General features: G+C 37.0%; 1 protein-coding gene across 1 annotated transcript in view; it reads right to left on the reverse strand.

Moving 5' to 3' along the window:
- Positions 1-2,184: 2,184 nt before the first annotated feature.
- SERTM2 (serine rich and transmembrane domain containing 2) overlaps positions 2,185-19,105 on the reverse strand; it is a 37,173-nt gene continuing 20,252 nt past the window's right edge. The window contains exon 2 of the mRNA XM_072430955.1: positions 2,185-4,421. Coding sequence (XP_072287056.1) covers positions 3,698-3,979 — 282 coding nt within the window. The 5' untranslated portion in view covers positions 3,980-4,421 and the 3' untranslated portion in view covers positions 2,185-3,697. The remainder of the gene's footprint in view (positions 4,422-19,105) is intronic.

Raw genomic sequence — 19,105 nt, forward strand, 5'->3', positions numbered from 1 at the left:
ATCCAAAATTGCAAATCACAGTGCATCATTTAGAAAATATCAGGGATATGTTTCTATCTTTTGTTAATGTAGCTACCAACTAACAGAGCAGGGAATTCAGATTCAATGTATATCAGGTGGAATAAACATTCTGGATAATTATGCTAAGACTTGGGATATTGAAAATATAGCTAGACCCAGGAACACAAATTATAAATATTAATGTATTTATATACAAAATCTCTGATACTGACACCTGTCACTAAAAGTCTATCAGAACAGCTCACAACCCAATTTCCCTAACATACTCCTATGTCACTTAGACAGTCCAAGGCCAATTTAGAGAGAAATTTATTACCCAATAGTATGTTTTTGGAGAGTGGGAGGAAATCTGAGTACCCAAAGGAAACCTATGCATACATGGAGACAACATATAATTTGAATTACGGTATAACAAAGGCCAGGAGCAAAATATTAAATAAATAAATATATATATATATATATATATATATATATAGCAGCCAGCCAATTTATAGCGGTGGAGACTGCATTTGTTTTTTTGTTTTTTGCTGAAAACATTTTTAGTAAGCACAGAAAATACCTGTTGAGTTTGCCAGAAAAGCCGTGTCTTCATGTGTGGGATAAACGGGAAGCAAAACCAATGTTATTATTCTCATGTAAACTACTATCAACTGCCATGTAATGTAAAATAAGATAGATGTGGTTAATGATCAGCCTGCCTGGCTAAGATGGCTCCCTCTGTAGTAAGTGTAACCACCCACTCATACAAACTGCGTTATTCCAGGATTACCAGGTAAAAATAAAGGAAAATGTCTGAAAAACAAAACTAATAAAAGCATCTCATATATAGACAAGTAAAACACTTTAAATGGGGATATTTATCTTTTTCTAATAAAGAAAGGTCCTAACTAGTTATCATTTACATTCAGAAATATACACTCGAGAAAGATCTCGATGAAGTGGGGAAAATGTTTTTTGGATTTGTTTTAGGATTCTTTTATACTTTCAGTTGGGGTTAGGTTTTTATGATATTATTCAAAAGATGTTTTTGTGTAGTTTATTGTTAGATTTTTTTCACAGAAAGAAAGAAGATGGCAGTAAATAATTAAAATTTAAATTATTAAAACACTTGAAATTGTTGTATAAATATTAATAGTAGTAGAGGTTTGTTGTTTTGTATTTTGTTGCTACTGATCAGCAGAAGAAGTAATATTACAACAGTATCTTTTAATGTTGCTTTTAAATGGCAAACCCATTTGAAACAATCTCACTGGGTCCCTAGCGGATGATCAAAAATATTTTATAATGAAGTCAAAGGAAGGGCTACAGAAAGTTCAGTTTATTAAAGCCTGATTTATTAAAGCTCTACAAGGTTGGAGAGGATACACCTATATCAGTGAAGCAGGGTGATCCACCAACCTGAAATGGATTTCTTCAGTCATTTGCTATTTGCTAGCAAATGTTTTCAATCATAGACCAGACCCATTCCAGGTGTGCTAGATCACCATATTCACTGATGAAAGTGTATCTTCTCTAGTCTTGGAGAGCTTCAATAAATCATGCCACTGCCTTGGGTGTTACTCTTACAATGAGGTAAAAAGGGAATAGGACCGAAGCAGCCAGGATGCACACAGTGGGATCGGAATACATTATCAGTAGTGGTGAGTACTTTTTTTTTTGGGCATGTTCTGTATTGTGTGGGGGCACTATATACGGTATGTGAGGGCACTATATTATGTGGGGAATGTATTCCCCACATACCGTAATATGTGGGGGCACATATGGAGATATGATGTTGTGTGGGGGCACAATTTTTTTCTGGGGGGGCAATCAAAAGTTTTGCTGTAGGGCTCGGTGATTTCTACGGTAGTTACGCCTCTGGTAACTGTCATCGTTTTTGTTGCCATCTCATCCATTTTTGCACATGAATAAATATAGATTTTTGTACATAGACATCTCCTGAAAATAAGCCCTAATGCGATTTTCAGAGGAAAAAAATTTTTTTTCAGGGAAACACGGTAGTATGTTATCCACAGTGTGTCACACAAACCCAGTATAATGTTCAAGACAAAAATACTCGATCTTGCAATGGAAAGACAAAACCAAACTCAGACTCCTTATTTCTGTACATTAACATGTAACTTTAAAATAATTATTCAAGAAATTAACATCCTGTGACACATCTTAAAGAATAAACGTATTTTTATTTGTTATAATGTGAAATTCCACAACACTGCTATACAACAAAATGTATATGAAAAAAAAAATCTTCATTTGAGGTTCCCTTCAAAAGACAACATCACATGTACAAGGAGAAGGCAGAAAAATGGACTTTTCAGTCATTTATTGCTACTGATGCTTAACCTAGGACTCCCAAGTGTTTTATCAAAGCAACCACATATTATATCACCGGAATCCTTTAACTGTAAAACTACTGTTCCACTGGGGTATAAAACACATAGTAATATATAACCAAAACTACTTTTCTGCATTTTCTCCTGACGCTCTTTATCACAGGTGCATGTAACATTGAAAAAGAAGCCCTGCTCCATGTTTACATAATTTTTAACCATTATTTTAGATACAAAAATAATTCAATAGAAAATAAGGTATAATAGGCTGCCTTTAATACAACAGAATTTTGATTTATTAACAACACAAATAAGACCATTGGGATGCACTGTTCACTAGGGCATTCCAGCTCGACACTAGCTGCCTCCAATATAAAAGCTGAAAAATGTGTAGCAATATTTAAATGACTCATTTATTTATTAATTCCTTTCTGTAATCTTTTTGTTGTAACATTAAGTAGACCTCCAGTATAAAAAATTATGCAGATGAATTGTCCTGGAAACCTATGTGAAGAAATTTCTCTACATAAAAAGCCAATGTAAGGGCCATCTCGCATACATTTATGCAAAAATATATTTTGAAGGACATGTTTTAATGATTAAAAAGCTAATTTGGTTTTGTAATTAAGAGCAACACCATTTTGGGTGGTGCAAGCAGTTTTCACGGAGGTAACATAAAAAATGTTAACACATATTAGCTGGGAGATCAGTTTTAGCAACTTCATTTAGTATTTATTTCCTTTAAATAACCCTTATACATATCTAATAGAGTGAAGAACAATGTGCAAAGTGCAGAATAAAAGCAACCAATCACATATCATCATTCATTTATCTAACCCAATGCTTCAAGATAAATTTAGCTTGTGACGATAGGATACTGAACACCCCATAATTTTTATTTAAAAAATCAATTAGTGTCTAAAGAAGCCAATAATGTCTAAAGCAATACGCAAACAAAATCCATAGCACAGATGAGCAATACATTTTTCTAAGTCATTAAAGGTTCGAGATTCAATTACGACCTTCATTACCCAATGACATAGATAGGTGACAAGTAGTGGTCGTTGCATTATTTGACTTGAATGTTTGTGCTTTATTCAAAGTTATATCACATACAAAAGTAACCAAAATATACATTGTCATCTTAAAGTAAGTATTTTAGACAAGAAGCATTTAGAGGTTGAAAAAAAGGTGATGCTTCTACTCAACACAAAAATGTTTGAGAAGGCTTTTGTGCTTTTGTTAGATTGTAAGTCACTTAAAGCTTCACCAACATGCCTTATGCTATTGCAATTGCACATGTTTATCTGTAAAATGCTGCAAGGTATCCAGGTTAGTAAAATCCATCAGGCACTTGGAGACCTTCCTTGCATCTCTACATCTGTGAACTGTGGCATCTCTGAACTTTCTGTATTGGTGTTAATAGGAGAGATAACATGCTTTATACGCAACAGCATAGTAAATAACAGAACTAGAAGCACAGCAAGAAGACCTAGGAACAAGCCAACATACATGTAAAGGTTGGAAAATTTATCTGCAGTTGTGGCTGTTGCTTCTGTGGCCACTGTTGGGAACTGCTGCACATAGATAGTTCGGTTTCCACGGAACTTTAAGTAGGCTTCAGTCATTGCTTGAGATACTACTGTAACTTCAGTTAAGGTTTCTCTCTCAATAATGCTAATCAATAAAATCACTTGGTTTGAATAAATCAAAAGGCCTAGATCTGTTAGGCATTTAGTTTCAGTTGGTCATATTACTGTATTTCAAAGCCAAACTGTGTTGGTTCTTGAAATGTAGAGCTTCATGCGTCATATTTTATAACCTAAAGCTATTAGTTTACAATTGTTTGTATTTTAAAATGTGTGTTGCTGTTAATTCACATTATGATTTTGTTGGTAAAATATCTCAAAAGACACTCCACATTAAAACAAAAAAAAATCTAAATTTCAGTTTCCAAGAAAAGCCCAACAAGTAATCAATAGGTTGATATGAAGCATAAAATGGCCATTTGGTCACTGAAGAGTTGATCTTAATGAGACTTTGTTCTTCATCAGCTGTTTTACAAAATTTCTGTAACAAGAAAAATATATTAAAAGAAAAGGTCAGCAGAGAGTTTTATAAATAATGCTTAACTCCTTTCTATGTCTGCCAGAACAAGCTTTTCGGCTTTATGTGCATGAAATTAGATAACAAATTAAGATGTCTAGCAGACATGGAGGAACTTTACTTGATTACTTAGTGTTCTACCAGTGTGAAATTGTTTAATTTGTAACTTATTTTACATTTACTCTTTTCATGTTTAATTTTTTTTTAATCAAATGTACTACTTGGGAAAAAATGTTTTCTGGTTTTTCACAATCACACAAAAATAAACACTAAATGCTAGAAAAAAATCCATTGGTGACCATAATGGAAAAAATTGGATTCACAAATTCTAAGTTAGAATGTATAATTTAAAAAAAGTTTAAAATTATTATTATTGGTGAAAAATCACTAGGATTGGTTTCTTTAGACAATTTTTGGAACCTTGGTCAACATGAGGGCAGTCTGAATCCAATCTATTCTGTTCACCTGTAAATAGGTGAATATTTACATCACAATAGGAAAAAAAGGACCTTTGTAAAACTGAAATCAACTGCTGTGATTTCATTTAACCTAACCCACAGGAGCCATTCAATGAAATATTAAAAACAATAGTTTAATAGTATTTTAGCTATTTCCTACATTCTGGCAGCACACTGTAGAGCATGACATCCGTGCTCTGTGGAAGAGATACGATCTTTATCCAGTGGTCCAGTTATACACAGCAAAAATTCTGAAGTCAGTGACACTTATATAAACTCAACAGTTGCATATTTAAAAAAAGGGAAACTGCATAAAGAAATCCAATGCAATTTATCTGGTACATTTACCCAAAAAAATCAAATTTTTTAAGTGACAGTACCCAAATAATGATTAATTACAAAAAATATATCATACCCAGGCATGTAATACCCAAAAATGATCAAATACAAAACAGAAACTATCAAACATATGTAAAGAACGTTAAATAAAATAATTAAAAACTGCCTTAAATTCACCCCCTTAACCTCCTGGGCAGTTCATTTCTGTGTGGATTTATGTCTAAAAGCGGTACGTTGTTTTTCATGGAAATGTATTTTACAGTAACATATAATAGTATTAGCATAATAATGTTTGAAACACAAAATCATGTCAAAATAATAAATAAATTTAAAAAAATATTTTTTTTTTCAGATTTTTTAAAATAAAAAAAATATATATATATACTCATACTATTATATTATACTGTAAAATAAATGTTCATGAAAGCCAATGTACCGCTTTTACACAGTTACAGTTATTTTGTATTGAATGCAATACAAATAGATTTAAATTTCCCGCCATGCCTCGAACGGAACATCCACACTTACCGACGTCACCGGGAGCACTCTGGTGACTCATCGAGTGCAGAGGAAGCCGGCCGGAGGAAGAGAGAAGACGCGCATCGCGGAGAAGGACGCTGGCGGATCAGTAAGCGCTTTATTTACTATCTTTTTTTCCATAGGTTTACCTACCCTGAGTATGACTCTGGGTTACCGCTTGCAGCATCCTTTTTCTACCCTGAGTAACACTCAGGGTTACCGCTGGGGAGGTTAAAATATACTCCTTCTGGGGCGCTCGTGAGCGGCGATCAAAGATGGCTGCATCTTGAATGAGCTCCGTGACTCCCGAGTTTGGAGCCGCCTTAACAAGCAGGATCAGCTGGTCTTTGTACTCACCCAGGCTGCCATTCTTCCTCCTTTGACGGCGCCTTCAAGATGGGCAGAAAATCAGGCGTAGTCTGGTCCTAAACAAGACATCCCGTGAGTGCCTTGTCCGTGCCTTGTCCGTCAGGGATCCAAGATTGCGGACATGCAGGCTGTATCTGACATGCTGCCTGCATCTCCTTCTCAGCCAGACGTTACAGATGAGATTTCCAGTGATGGCTCCCTTGTATCTGTTCCTAGTGCACAGCCTGGCTCAGCATGCAGGGATGCTGAATTACTAGAACGCTTCAAACAACTTCTACAACAGGAACTTTTTCAAGCCACAGGCAAGTTATCTTTGACACTGACCAGAATGATTAGAGAGCTGGGCACTGGGATCCACACTTTAGAGCAGAAAATGGATGACAACATTAATGTGATAGATTCACAAGAGCAAGATCTAACTATGCTTCAGAAAGATATGTAAGCTGCAATGCTTAGCATTGAAGATTTAGAAAACCGGAATTGCAGAGCTAATTTATGAATAGGGGGAATCCCAGAAGCGATTGTTGATTTACCTGGCTTCATGCTAGCCCTATTTCAGGAATTACTTCCAGATTACTTGCCAGAAAGGCTATAAATGAATAGAGTACACCGCTTTGGGTCCCAGGAAAACAGATGGCCCTCCAAGGGACATTGTTCTCAAGCACGGTGGCTCAGGGGTTAGCACTCGGGCCTTTGCAGCGCTAGGTCACAGGTTCGATCCCCAGCCAGGACATTATCTGCATGGAGTTTGCAGGTTCTCCCGGTGTCTGCGTGGGTTTCCTCCGGGTACTCCGGTTTCCTCCCACATCCCAAAAACATGCAGTGAGGTTAATTGGCTTCTTCCTAACAATTGACTAACTCCCTTAGACTTAATGACATATGACTATGATAGGGACAATAGATTGTGAGCTCCTTTGAGGGACAGTTAGTGACACGACTATGGACTATGTACAGTGCTGCGTAATATGATGGCGCTATATAAATACTGTATAATAATAATAATAAAAGCCTACCTTTTATAAAACAAAAGAAGCATTTTTAAAAGCATCATGGAATAAGAGAGACCTTGTGTTTCAATCTCACCCATACCAAATTTTTGCGTATTTAGCGCTGCAGACAATCCAGAAGAAGAAAGCCCTCTAGCCTTTTCTTCATATATTACAGAGCTTGGATGTTAGATACCAGTGGGGGTTCCCATTCAAGCTCCAGTTAACATATCGCAATCGTCTGCACTCCATTTCTACCCCTGATGAGGCCCAGGTGCTATTTGAACATCTACAACTGTGTACCTCTTTATCAGGTCCTCCCAGAGACCCTGTCTTTCTCCAGTATGGGAAAAGGTCTCCAAACATGGACGCTCTCCAGCTAAGGGTTCATCTCCCTTATCCCTCTACTCTCAAGGTTCTGAAGACTGAGATTGAATCCGGTGATAATGTTTAACCTACCAAATAATTACTAAATGTGCTGTTTTTCTTACGTTAGGTCTACCATAAATTAACAGTTACGATGTTTGTTCAGTGCCTTTTCTAGTGATATTATCATAGCATTTTTTTTTACTAGTTATCATGCTGCTACTTAAGGTTAGGTACGAATATGTACTATTGACCAATGCCAGTTTTGCCACACACACTCGGGAGTGTCTGGTGTTCCTGTTGATAGGTCTTGTCCATGTGCAAGACTTGTTTCTGTCTTGGCAGATATGAGTACACTTATGGTGCCAGTGGCTCCATAAGTTCTGTTTTTGTGTTGTTTGTTCTTTTTTATTGTTTTATTCCCCCTTTTTGTGTTTTATGGATAAGTCTTGCAAATCCTAGAGGATGTAATGGTTATATTCTGCTGAAAGTATATATATTAGCATGGTCCACCTGCTCTGCTCTTACTGTATGTCATGGCTGACAATAATATCATGATTTTATTGCACAATGTCCGGGGTTAAAAATTCCCCTTCTAAAAGAAGTAAGACATTTAACTGGTATTCGTCCGTGAGGGCCCACATTTTAGGTCTGCATGAAATACGGTTTTCAGTTTCCTCTCGCTCTAAATATTTCCATAAATCCTACCTACAAATTTTCCGGGCATGCTTTTAGGGGTGTTTTAACCGCTTTTCATAGGTCTGTCCCCTTTTGCTGCAATCCAAAGAAACCCTCTCTTTCAGTCTGGTCTGGAAACCCCTGAAGCTTGGTGGTTAGCCCACAATTATGGAACAGTTTTCTCTCTTTCAGGGAGGCGTTCTATTCTCAGCTGGAAGGAGATTTGTACGGCACATCAAGCCCCGAGTACTGAGATTTTTTGCTATCTACAGTCGAAACATTGGCTTGATTCTCTAACTAGGGGGACAGACTTACCGGTCAAATTGACTATGTTTGAACATATATGTTATCGAACGCCTCTATGCCTGCAATTGATATCTATATTGTATGCTAAACTATCGGAAGTCACCCAAGCATCGATGCATTCTTACAGTCACAGTGGGAAAAAGATTTAGGTGTCATTAGAGCAGATGAAGAATGGTTCAATACTTGGTCGAAAATGGCTAAATGCACGACAAATGTACTAACCATCAAAAGTTATTCAAAGTTTTGATGCGGTGGTACATGGTACCTGAAGCATATTTCCCCCACGATATCTCAATTATGTTTCCGAGGCTGTCAGGAGCGAGGTAAGGAGTCCCATATTTGGTGGTCCTGTCCTTCTGTTATTAGATTCTGGAGTAGAGTGTTTCACTTGCTGAGTGCTGTTAAAAAACAAAAACAAGTACGTAGGGTCCCATGGATAAACCTGCAATTTAAACCTTCTAACCTTTCCAATGTCTAATTCCAATTGTGTGTACATATATTGATTGCAGCATGACAAACCATAGCGAAACACTGTAAAACTCAAGCTATCCCATTTTTGAAGTTTTAAAACGCGTAGACAACACATTTTTTAATGAAAAACTTTCCAGTGTCCTGAATGACCCTGGCAGCAGTATTCTCTCCCAAATGTTCACTTAATGTGACAACCCTCTAGGTATGGACTATGTTTTAACTGGTGTTTTATACAATGTCTTCCTAGACTTATCTTTTTCCCCCCTTCTGTTTTCTTTTAATTTATTTGTAATGTTTCTGTTTTCTTTTTCTTTTTTTTACTGTTTTCTTTTTTTTTGAAGTTGCATTGGAAATTTTACTTTTGTATGTTTAGTATTGTGCTATGACTTCTAATATACACATTGTAGGCATAATTAGTATTTTCCATCAACACAGTTTTGCTTCGAATGTTCTGCTCATTTCTAATCAAAAAGCTTTGCTTCTGGGGGAAATTGGGTGGTAATTCTTCCTTGGAAAAATACATAAAAAAGGTTTAGGTGAACACTGCTTTCTTGTGTAAGCATGGCAATATAACCTAAATATATTTGGCATTTTCAGCATCATAACACGTGGATAATCATTTGCCATCTCTTTGACAGCAATACACTTCCACCATAAAGGCTTATCAGCCAACGTTCCCGGACCGCGCATGTGCGGAAAGCCGTGTGTCAATCAAAGGGGAAAAAACTTTCCCCCAGAGTGACGTCATGATGCCAGAACCCGCCCACTCCCCCAGGTTCAACCTGTGATGGGAGAGTGGGCGGGTTTTGTCTCACCCACCTCCCTGAGCCTGTGATGTCTCCGGGAGACGTGGTGTACGCCTTTGGCTGGTGTGCCCTCTTAAGCGGGTCCTTCTCCTGACTTCACTGGTGGGAGGACTGGCCAGAGCCACGGCCCACCTGTCAGATGAGGGTTGAGGACCTCTGCAGTAAATGGTGGTTGGGTTTCCTGCAGTCAGATCAGTTTTGTCAATAAAGATAAACTAAAAATGCAGGAAAAACGTTCTCTGTCGTTGTACAAACACTGTTCTTTCTCGAATGCCCGACATTGTGATGGTTTGAGGAGATCTCCCATCATCTGACAATCTTGTCCCACACACATTATGTGTGAATCCTAAACAGCAGGCTAAAGTTCCTTCTGTGCATGGCTAGCTTTATAACCTCCCTTGTAGACAATATGACAAGCACATTGTAAATGTAATGATAACAAATTAATCCATGATAGAGAAAAATATCAAGCAATGCAGCAATTAGGAGTTGGATATTATCGTACAAAGGGTAAAAACGTAGGAAAAAGAATCATATTGGTCTGTATGACACACCTTATTACTGCTGTAATGTTTTGTACATTATTCAACAAACATGATGCAATCATTTGGAATTGGAGAACACAAAGGTCAACTAAATCAATTCATAGACAGAAACTGCTCTTTTATAGCAAAAGATAAAGGACATGTAGAGAAGGATATAAATACTGTGTATAAAAACATTCATGGCGCCACAGAGAACAATTTGCTGGCATCTTGATCAGTATTGAGTCTCTGGTATCACACAAGGTCACCTCTTGTGGTCTACCAAAAAGAGACATTTTTCATCATTCTGGAAAAACGATCTAAGCATCTTTAATTGCAGAAAAAAAAATAGTTTTTTTTTTTCTTAACTGTGGCCATCTAGAAAATGGCATGTGATACTATTGGATTATTATGTCTCGTATGTTGTATTGCTGTTTATTAGGTTTACATTCTGTTCAAGTTCAAGGTACATTTCTTGAAGCCTCGGTAATGTTCCGTCATTGCTGTCCTTTGAAAGGACAGTCTTCATAGTAACTTTAGATTTGCTTTATTTGCAACAAGTACCTCCCTTGCCATGTTTTAAAGCCACACTTCCCTGGGTTCCAAAAGAGAATCAAAGCTGTACCAACATTTGCCTCAATTTGCAGTCTGAAACTTTGATAAAACTAATAAAGACTAGGTCTAACCTATAGATCCTGTCCCTCTGCCTGTCAACAGACACTGAAAACAAATCAGGAAACTGATTTAAAGTACATCTCTCTGCCATTCTACTCCATTCTGTTAATACATCAACTCCATATTACAACTGACCTTTTTCTGTCCTGATGTTTTATTTTGACAAAGCAAGAGTTTGATAACAGGTAAAATTCAGATATTTTTACTGCTTGCGTAACAAAAATATGTAATAATGTATTATTAAATACATAAATACAATAAATTGTACTTCATGTATCTGCATAGAGTTTAGCTTTAATTTAAAAATACATATGTATGAAGGTGACTCATAATAGCTTTTTGGTTTTAGGTTTAATGGTTGTTTAATTATGTATAGTGCCATACTTCTTTATTTCTGGTGGTACTTTTACTGTAATGTTTCCTCAAATCATTGATTCTAGACTAGATCAAGACTAAGAAAGTGCAATCAATCAATATCACAATAACATTGGGGCAAATTATTGTTTTTAGATTAAACTACAACTCTTGGTTCTGAACTCTGTAAAATATAGATCAATATAGATCATTGTCACTATAATGTTCTCATCAATTGATTGGACCCATAGTCAATTATTTCCTCATTGGAAGTTGATCTATACTAAGCAATCAAGTTCTCCCGTAAAAGGACACTTATCATCAGAGTAAATCTTTGATGTCATTGAAGATTTCTTCCTAAAATTTCAGTTCCATGGCTGTCTCTGGCTTCAGTATTTTCAACAGCTTTGCCTAAAAGCAAGTATGCAACAAGCGTGAATATAGAAACCCCTCTCTCTCCTCCTTGTGTGTTTTGTCCCATTCATTATGTGGCCAAAGTGTTGAGGTTTTAAACTTAGAATACGTCCTTCTAATGAACAGTCTAGGCGTATTTCTTTATACATTGATTGATTAAATTTTTTTGCAGTCAAGGGAATTAACAAAATTTTCTCCAGTACATTAGCTGAAAAGCATCAATTTTTCCATGTGTAGCATGCTACAGATAATGTAATTATATCAAGACAGGATTTTAGGACGTAGAAGTAATTACAGAACAGACTAAAGATAAATTCAACTGTGAACATAGATTTTCATGGCTGTTATCTAGGAATTTCTAGACAGCAGTGATCAGGGAGGGGGAACAGTAAAAATCACACAGCGTCTATCCACAGGAATTATGAATAAGATAGTTTTTGATTAGTTTTAATGAAAAAATTATAAAATAACCTAAAACCAGTAAAAACAAATGAACCATACATGTAGCTTTACTTGTTACCAACATAATTTCCTGACTACAGTGAAGAACATAACTCAAAAATATAACTCAGAAGATAAGTAGAATCGGCTGTTTTGGGGTTGCTTATAAATGACCAAGGTCAAGGACAGTTAGGCATTACTTTTGCTTTAAAATTGTTAAGATTCCCAACACTTCCTGCCCTGAAAATACATGATACATCCCTCCAAACAAGATGACGCGAACTTTTCCTATTGAAAAGTTCCCCATCTGTTTTCATGGCGAATTTTCTTTTTTATATTTTCAGTTCGAATCCTTTAACTATGGTTCTAAAATAAATAGAAACATGATTTGTATTGCAGAAATTACAGGTGATGTGATCTGCATGTGATCTTTTTTTCTTAATGTACATTGGGATATTCAGCTAAATTTAGGATGCTGGGGATATGCCATGTATAGTGGCATCCCCAGTTTGTGCAGGGACTGAATGAACTCCTACATGGCTGGGGGCTGAAAGTAAAAAAATATTGTCAGTATACTACAGACAAAACAATTTCTTATAAATTTAGAATAAAATCTGTGCCCTCAGTGGGCTTCCCACATATACCTACTAGTTTGCTCTAACCATAACTTTATCCCTAATCTTTATCGAATCCTGAATATTACCCATCATGTAATAGTTTTTTTTATTTTACTAATACTAAACTTTTCCTTGCATTAAGGGCATCTAAAATGTAGACTAAAAGACACTGCTTCAAAGACATGTGCAGTAATCTGACAGACACTGTGGCTATGTGGTTTATTTTACTATTACATTTCCATTACTTTATATCACATTCCAGATGTTTCTGTTTTATAAATAAGTAGATAAAAATTAAAGTTTGTAAAATGGTTTTTATTTTACAACAGACAATTTACAAATACTATTTCTTCTAAGTGAATATCACGCTCCGGATTTCCGTTGTTTTGCTGGGTTTCTCTGAAACCTGAGAAGCTGTGTTAGTCCCATGCTCTCATTTAATATTCTTCACAGAATAACTTCAGGAGCCACTGGGGTATTGTGAGTAAATCAATGACTCTGAGCACGTTGCAGCTTGGATTCTGGGACTGGATGTGTGTGATTAGAGGGCAGAGTTTACAGGGAATACAGAGAGAATCTCATCAAACACTAAGAGCACTTTAAAGCTTTGTGTCAAAGCTATCGACAGTTTATGAAGTTGGAGTTGAACAACAAAGCAAATTTATTTATTTAAATTGATAATACAATATATACCTAGGCTGTCTGGGTGTGTAGATGTCAAATGCCCTGAAGACGGTTTTATGTGTAAAAATGAAACATGGTCTATATATTTCATTTATCACATACGGTCTGTGTTTTACAAGCAACATTTGTATAAATTACCTATTCTAAAGTTCTAACCTAATTTCAGCTATCATCTCACTAATAATTGAAGATGATAAAGAAATTGCTAATGTAACATACAATTGCTTCTCTATAGTTAGGATACAATAGATCAGATTGTGCTTCTACACAGGTTGTCCCAATGTAGCCTTTTTCCAAACACTTGCTGGTCTTGCTGCCTGTTACCCCACTGGGTAGATTTCTCTATATGTCCTGTCCTATTGGTCAACTGTTATCCAATAGGAAATAAGAAGAAGTCATCAACAGAAACAGAACAGTAAAAATCTGACTTTCTCCTGTTTATAAAAATAAAAAAAAATGCTTTTTCCTATCTGTCGTCTTACTAGAAAAAATATCATTGGTGCAAGAAGTAAAAGTTCATTTCAGAAGTGGGGACATAGGCATAATAAACTCCTGACAAAGATTTTACCCTTTCTGTGTCTAGTTAAATACAAAGGTTTTGAATGGGGTTGTTAAACACTGTTGGTCTGTTCTTGAACAGTCTCTTAATATTCCAAACAATGAAACACAGGATAAAAGATCCGCATTAGTGGATCCATCTACCATAAAGTAACACTGTCTGCACATAGTAGCCCTATACCTTTTTAGGCATTACTTACCAACCCACACACTTTTTCCACACAGTCTGGGGGACCCATATGACAATGTTCACAGTGAAGTTCACCATACTTGGAAGAGCTACTCCATTAAACGAAGGTCCATTAGTGTGGGAATACAGCAAGGGAATATAGCTAGGCTATATACATCCTGGGAAGTGGGAAAAGTAACAGTGTCTCTAAAAATATGTACTTCACCATGCTTTATTTACTTGCCTAACACCAGATATAAATGTTGGTGGATTCATATACACCACAGGCTCAGCCACTGTCATATGTTTACCTCTAGTTTACTAAGAGCAAAAAATAGTGGTTATCCCATTTCTATTTCTCCAAAGGTTTGTCAAGTAGAATATTGGACTGGATTGGGTGATGGTCATCCCGTGCCTATTTAGTCATATGAAATGTATTCAGTAAACAGAACCACTGATAAAATAAATAAAATATCAACATAACGCAAAAAAAACAAAATACTTCTTCTGTCTTTTATTTTCTTGTTATTGCTTGGCCTTCCTAATATTGGCTAATACATTTGTGGGCTTTTAGAGAATGAATCCTGTCTCAAACAACATTTAACTTTTGTGAGTTCCTTACAGCTAGCCTTTATGTACAATTACATTCCACTGAGATCAGTCTTATACCTACCAATCTTCTCCTTCCCTTTATTAGAAAGTTGGTGTCAGCCTCCAGGATGTAATTTGTAACAAACAGAGCAAGTAATGCCACAGATGAGATCAGATTTTATATAAGCCACAATAAACCAACTTCAAATCGATATCAATAAATAGTATGCCATTTCAGGGTTTTATTCTTTCCAACAGGTAAACTATAATGTGGAGAGAGTTTTAGTTATTTCAGCATTTATGTTTTCCATCATATTTATATTTTTGAATTTTTGCTATATCATATTTTATTACACAATACAAATAATTAATATATTATTCCTCTAGGGCTGCCAATATTCCTACCAATAGATCTATTTGTACCCCCCAGATACACTCAACAGGGTCTGGAACTCTTTCACATTACTCTTTCTATTCATCATAGATTCTTCAAGTAAAGATACACGAGAGGATACATTTATAACCAATTTGCTGCGTTGAAACATTCACGCAAAAAGCAAATACATTGAAAGTGTTTTTTATTTACCTTTCATTGACGATTTTTTATTCACTGTCCAATTGAATGTAGGTCAAAGACATTAACCCCTCTGGTGTTCTAATTCTGTCTGTATTTTCATGCAAAAAGTGTTACATTTTTTTGCAGGGAAATTTATTTTACGTTGTAGGCCTAATTCTTAGGCATAACTCACCGAAATATGTCCAATATTTAATAAATTTAATAATAAACTTTCAATAAAAAAAAAAATCGGGTAAAACAAGGGTGCATAAAAATACTAAAACCAGTAATATAGGAGACATTAGCATTTATAATATATATATATAATATATTTATATATATATTATATAAAGATTTCTTTGTATTGGATTCAATACAGTTATTTTGTATTGAATCCAATACAAAATTATTTGAATTTCCCACCGCCCCTCCCACCCGCACTGACGCATTCACCGACGTCACTGGAAAACCCCAGAGAATGTCTATGCAGTTGCCGGCTGAAGATCAGAGGAAGAGGACGTGTTCCGAGGGCCTGCAGGGATGAGCAGGACGCTAAGGGACGCCAAAGGAACAAAGTAAGTGGGGATTTTTTATGTTTTTGGCGACCCGAATGTGACTCGGGATTACCGCTTTTAGCAAGTAATATCCACCCTGAGTCACACCCGGGAATACCTCTAGGGGGATTACCTATTATGCAGTTGGTGAACGGGTTTCCCTGTTAAATATTCTTAGGTACTTGTCTATAGATTTTACTTGATGAATAAATGTTTTTAGTTCTTGAATGTTCCTTAAGTTTGGTGAACAGTTTTTGACGTTTAGCAAACTAACTGTTGAAGCTGAACCTCGAAGGTCTATGTTCAAACATCAAAAACTTCAAAAATGGTTGGCGAACTCTTTACAAACTGTATCTCTGTCATGTTTGCCTAGCTGCATTGTTCTTACTGCTGTTGAGAAAAAAAAAATCAGCTCCCCATTCTAGCTGTATAGTCTTATAGATTTGTGTAAACCCTAAAACTGAATGGACAGAAACACAACTCCTTTAACATGTAAAATAGCACCAATATATGAATTTACCTGTGAAATTACATGTTTGTCTGGAGTTCAGCTAATAACTAAAGATGAAATATCAGTTTATATTTAAGTTTGTTCAATCTTTTGTGAAGGACCGGAGCACTCTAAGGATTTATTCATTTAAAAAAGTATTTCTTTAAAATTTAGTAGATGGGAGTAAGTTCACAGTTGATTAAACTGCACTGTGGGTTATTGCATTTTCTGCTCCCCTGGAAACAAAATCATATCACTGTCAGATTTCATTTATTGCCACATAAAACACTTCTTCCAAAAGTGGAGAAACAAACAAAACACAGACAAAGGTGAACTTTTTATGCTGATCATGCTGAACTTTTTATGTATTTTGTATAAAGAATGTAGTGGCTAAGCAAGTTTTTTAAAATACAATTTAGGTCCATACCACTCACAATGTACCTATTAGGCGGGTACTAATCCAACATTTATAAAGTAAGGAATCAGACATTTTCCTAAACATTCCCTGATGGGGAATTTCCAGATTCATGTGATTCAATAGCAGTAATTATGAAACGGAACGGACTGAGCTAGCCACCTTAAAATAGGATTTGGGGGCAAGAGTTCTAGCGATTGAGGAGGCAACTGATGTACTAGCCCAGACCACTGAACAACATAGAGAAATTTTAAATGACCACTCTCAATTGCTACAGGGATTAGTCCAACAGGATGACTTCGAAAACAGAAACCGGCGTAATATTATACGCAAAAGGGGGCTTCCGGAATCAGTGGATGTGCCGGGCCTGTTCAGTGCAGTTACCTCGCTGTTCATTACCATCCTGGATCTACCTGAGGATAGTCCCATAATGCTGGAAAGAGTGCACAGAGCTTTGGGTCCCAAGCCCCAAGATCCTGATAAAAGTGAGAGATGTCATCTTTAAATTAGCATCTTTCCTGGTTAAGGAGGAGATCCTGAGGGCTGCCCATTCCCAATTGGAAATTTTATTTAATGGATCACCGGTGATTCTTAGCAAAGATCTGTCCCATCATACGTTGGGGCCCCACAGGGGGTTCCCTATTGGAGGTGTTAATAGCAAAGGAGATTAGATATCCTGTTTCATTTGATGGCAAATAATGATGGGATGTCGGCGATTTTCTACAGTATTTCTGGCTTACTTCCCTGCTGGAAACATTTTCACAGTGGCACTTCTAGATTGGCCAAAAGGGCCTGGATTCATGGATGCCCCATTGGGCAATGCCTGGTCTGTCCATTGCAAGTGCCAAAGGTGGACCGGAACACTTTTGAGTGATAACTTTCAAAATCTGCATTAGAGGGAGAAGATATTGGATTTCAGTTCTCAGACTTTGATTCATATGCTTTGTTTCCTCCTGAAATAGTGGATCTTATAAGGTTCTTGTTTTGTGACTCATTGTGAATGAATTAGCTGTTGCTGTGGCTGGTTAACTTGTTTAAATCTGATTATCACTTGCTGTATGTTATGTGTGGAGGAATGGGGGCCCCTGACTTGGTTGGGCCTTCGCTGTTTCCACCTCAGGGCTCAAACTCTGGTAGTGAGGGGTGATTGGTTATTGGCCAGACCCCTTAGTTCCAGCTTGACCAGTGCCCCCTGTTATGTCATAGGAATTTAATTAATTACAATCTCTCAGGGAGTTGCTGGTGCGAACTTCCCTTTATCCCCACTGTCCCAACTGACCACTTAGTTCCCCGGTTAGTCCTGATTGAATCTTCTCTTCATTTCCCTTTCCCACAGGATTGTGTGTGATATATGACAATCGCTGGACTTAAGGTTGTTAACAGGTTGGTTTTAAGTGCGGTGTTCACTAAAGGATGGACAAGATCAAAGTTGTTACCTTAAATGTTAAGGGTTTGAACATACCCGAAAAACGCTCTGCTCTATTGGCGGAGCTTCATAGGTAGACAGTACATGTAGCGTTTCTACAGGAGACGCACTTTAAAAGGGAGAAAATTTCTAAACTGTGGAATCTACCAGAGTTTGTATCTTGAGCTACCAGAGTTTGTATCTTGATAGCCCACTCCTTGTACTGGAGCTTGAGGGAGGTCCTGTGTAACGAGGGGGGATGCTTTTTATTTGTGAAGGGATATCTGAACAACCAACTGGTGACCCCGGCTACTGCTTATGCCCCAAAAAAGGCCCAGGCTACGTTTCTTTCATTTACACTTGATATACTAGAAGACTTCCGTGAGGGACTGATTTTTGGTGGCAATTTAAATTTTGCCCCAGATCAGAATGTGCATGTTACGCATCCTTCTGATAGGGGGCGACCCGGACAAGGACGTATCAAGAGATGTCTCCTACACCACCAACTGGTGGATGTATGGAGGACCTTGCACCCTGCTGAGAAAAATTTAACTTTCTTCTCCAGCCCTCACCAATCGTACTCCCGCTAACCAATTGACTTGATTCAAGTGGTAAATTGGGATATAGGAACTAGAACCCTGTCTGACCACGCATTAGTGTTCCTCCAAATTGCCTTGCAGCATGTGGTGGCCAAAACCTGGAATGGGAGGCTTAATGCCTCACTTTTGGACGATCTGGTGATAAATGAGGACATCTCTCAAGAATTGACACGTTATTTTTCAGGTAAAACCAGCCTGGATGTGAGTCCGATGGTGGTTTGGGAGGCCCAAAAGGCAGTGATATGGGGGGGGGGGGACTTGATAAAACACGTTTCCAGAATCAAGCGTGCTGCCCAAAAAGAGA

The sequence above is a fragment of the Pyxicephalus adspersus genome, chromosome Z (assembly GCF_032062135.1).
Source record: "Pyxicephalus adspersus chromosome Z, UCB_Pads_2.0, whole genome shotgun sequence".
In the NCBI taxonomy this organism is placed as follows: Eukaryota; Metazoa; Chordata; class Amphibia; order Anura; family Pyxicephalidae; genus Pyxicephalus; species Pyxicephalus adspersus.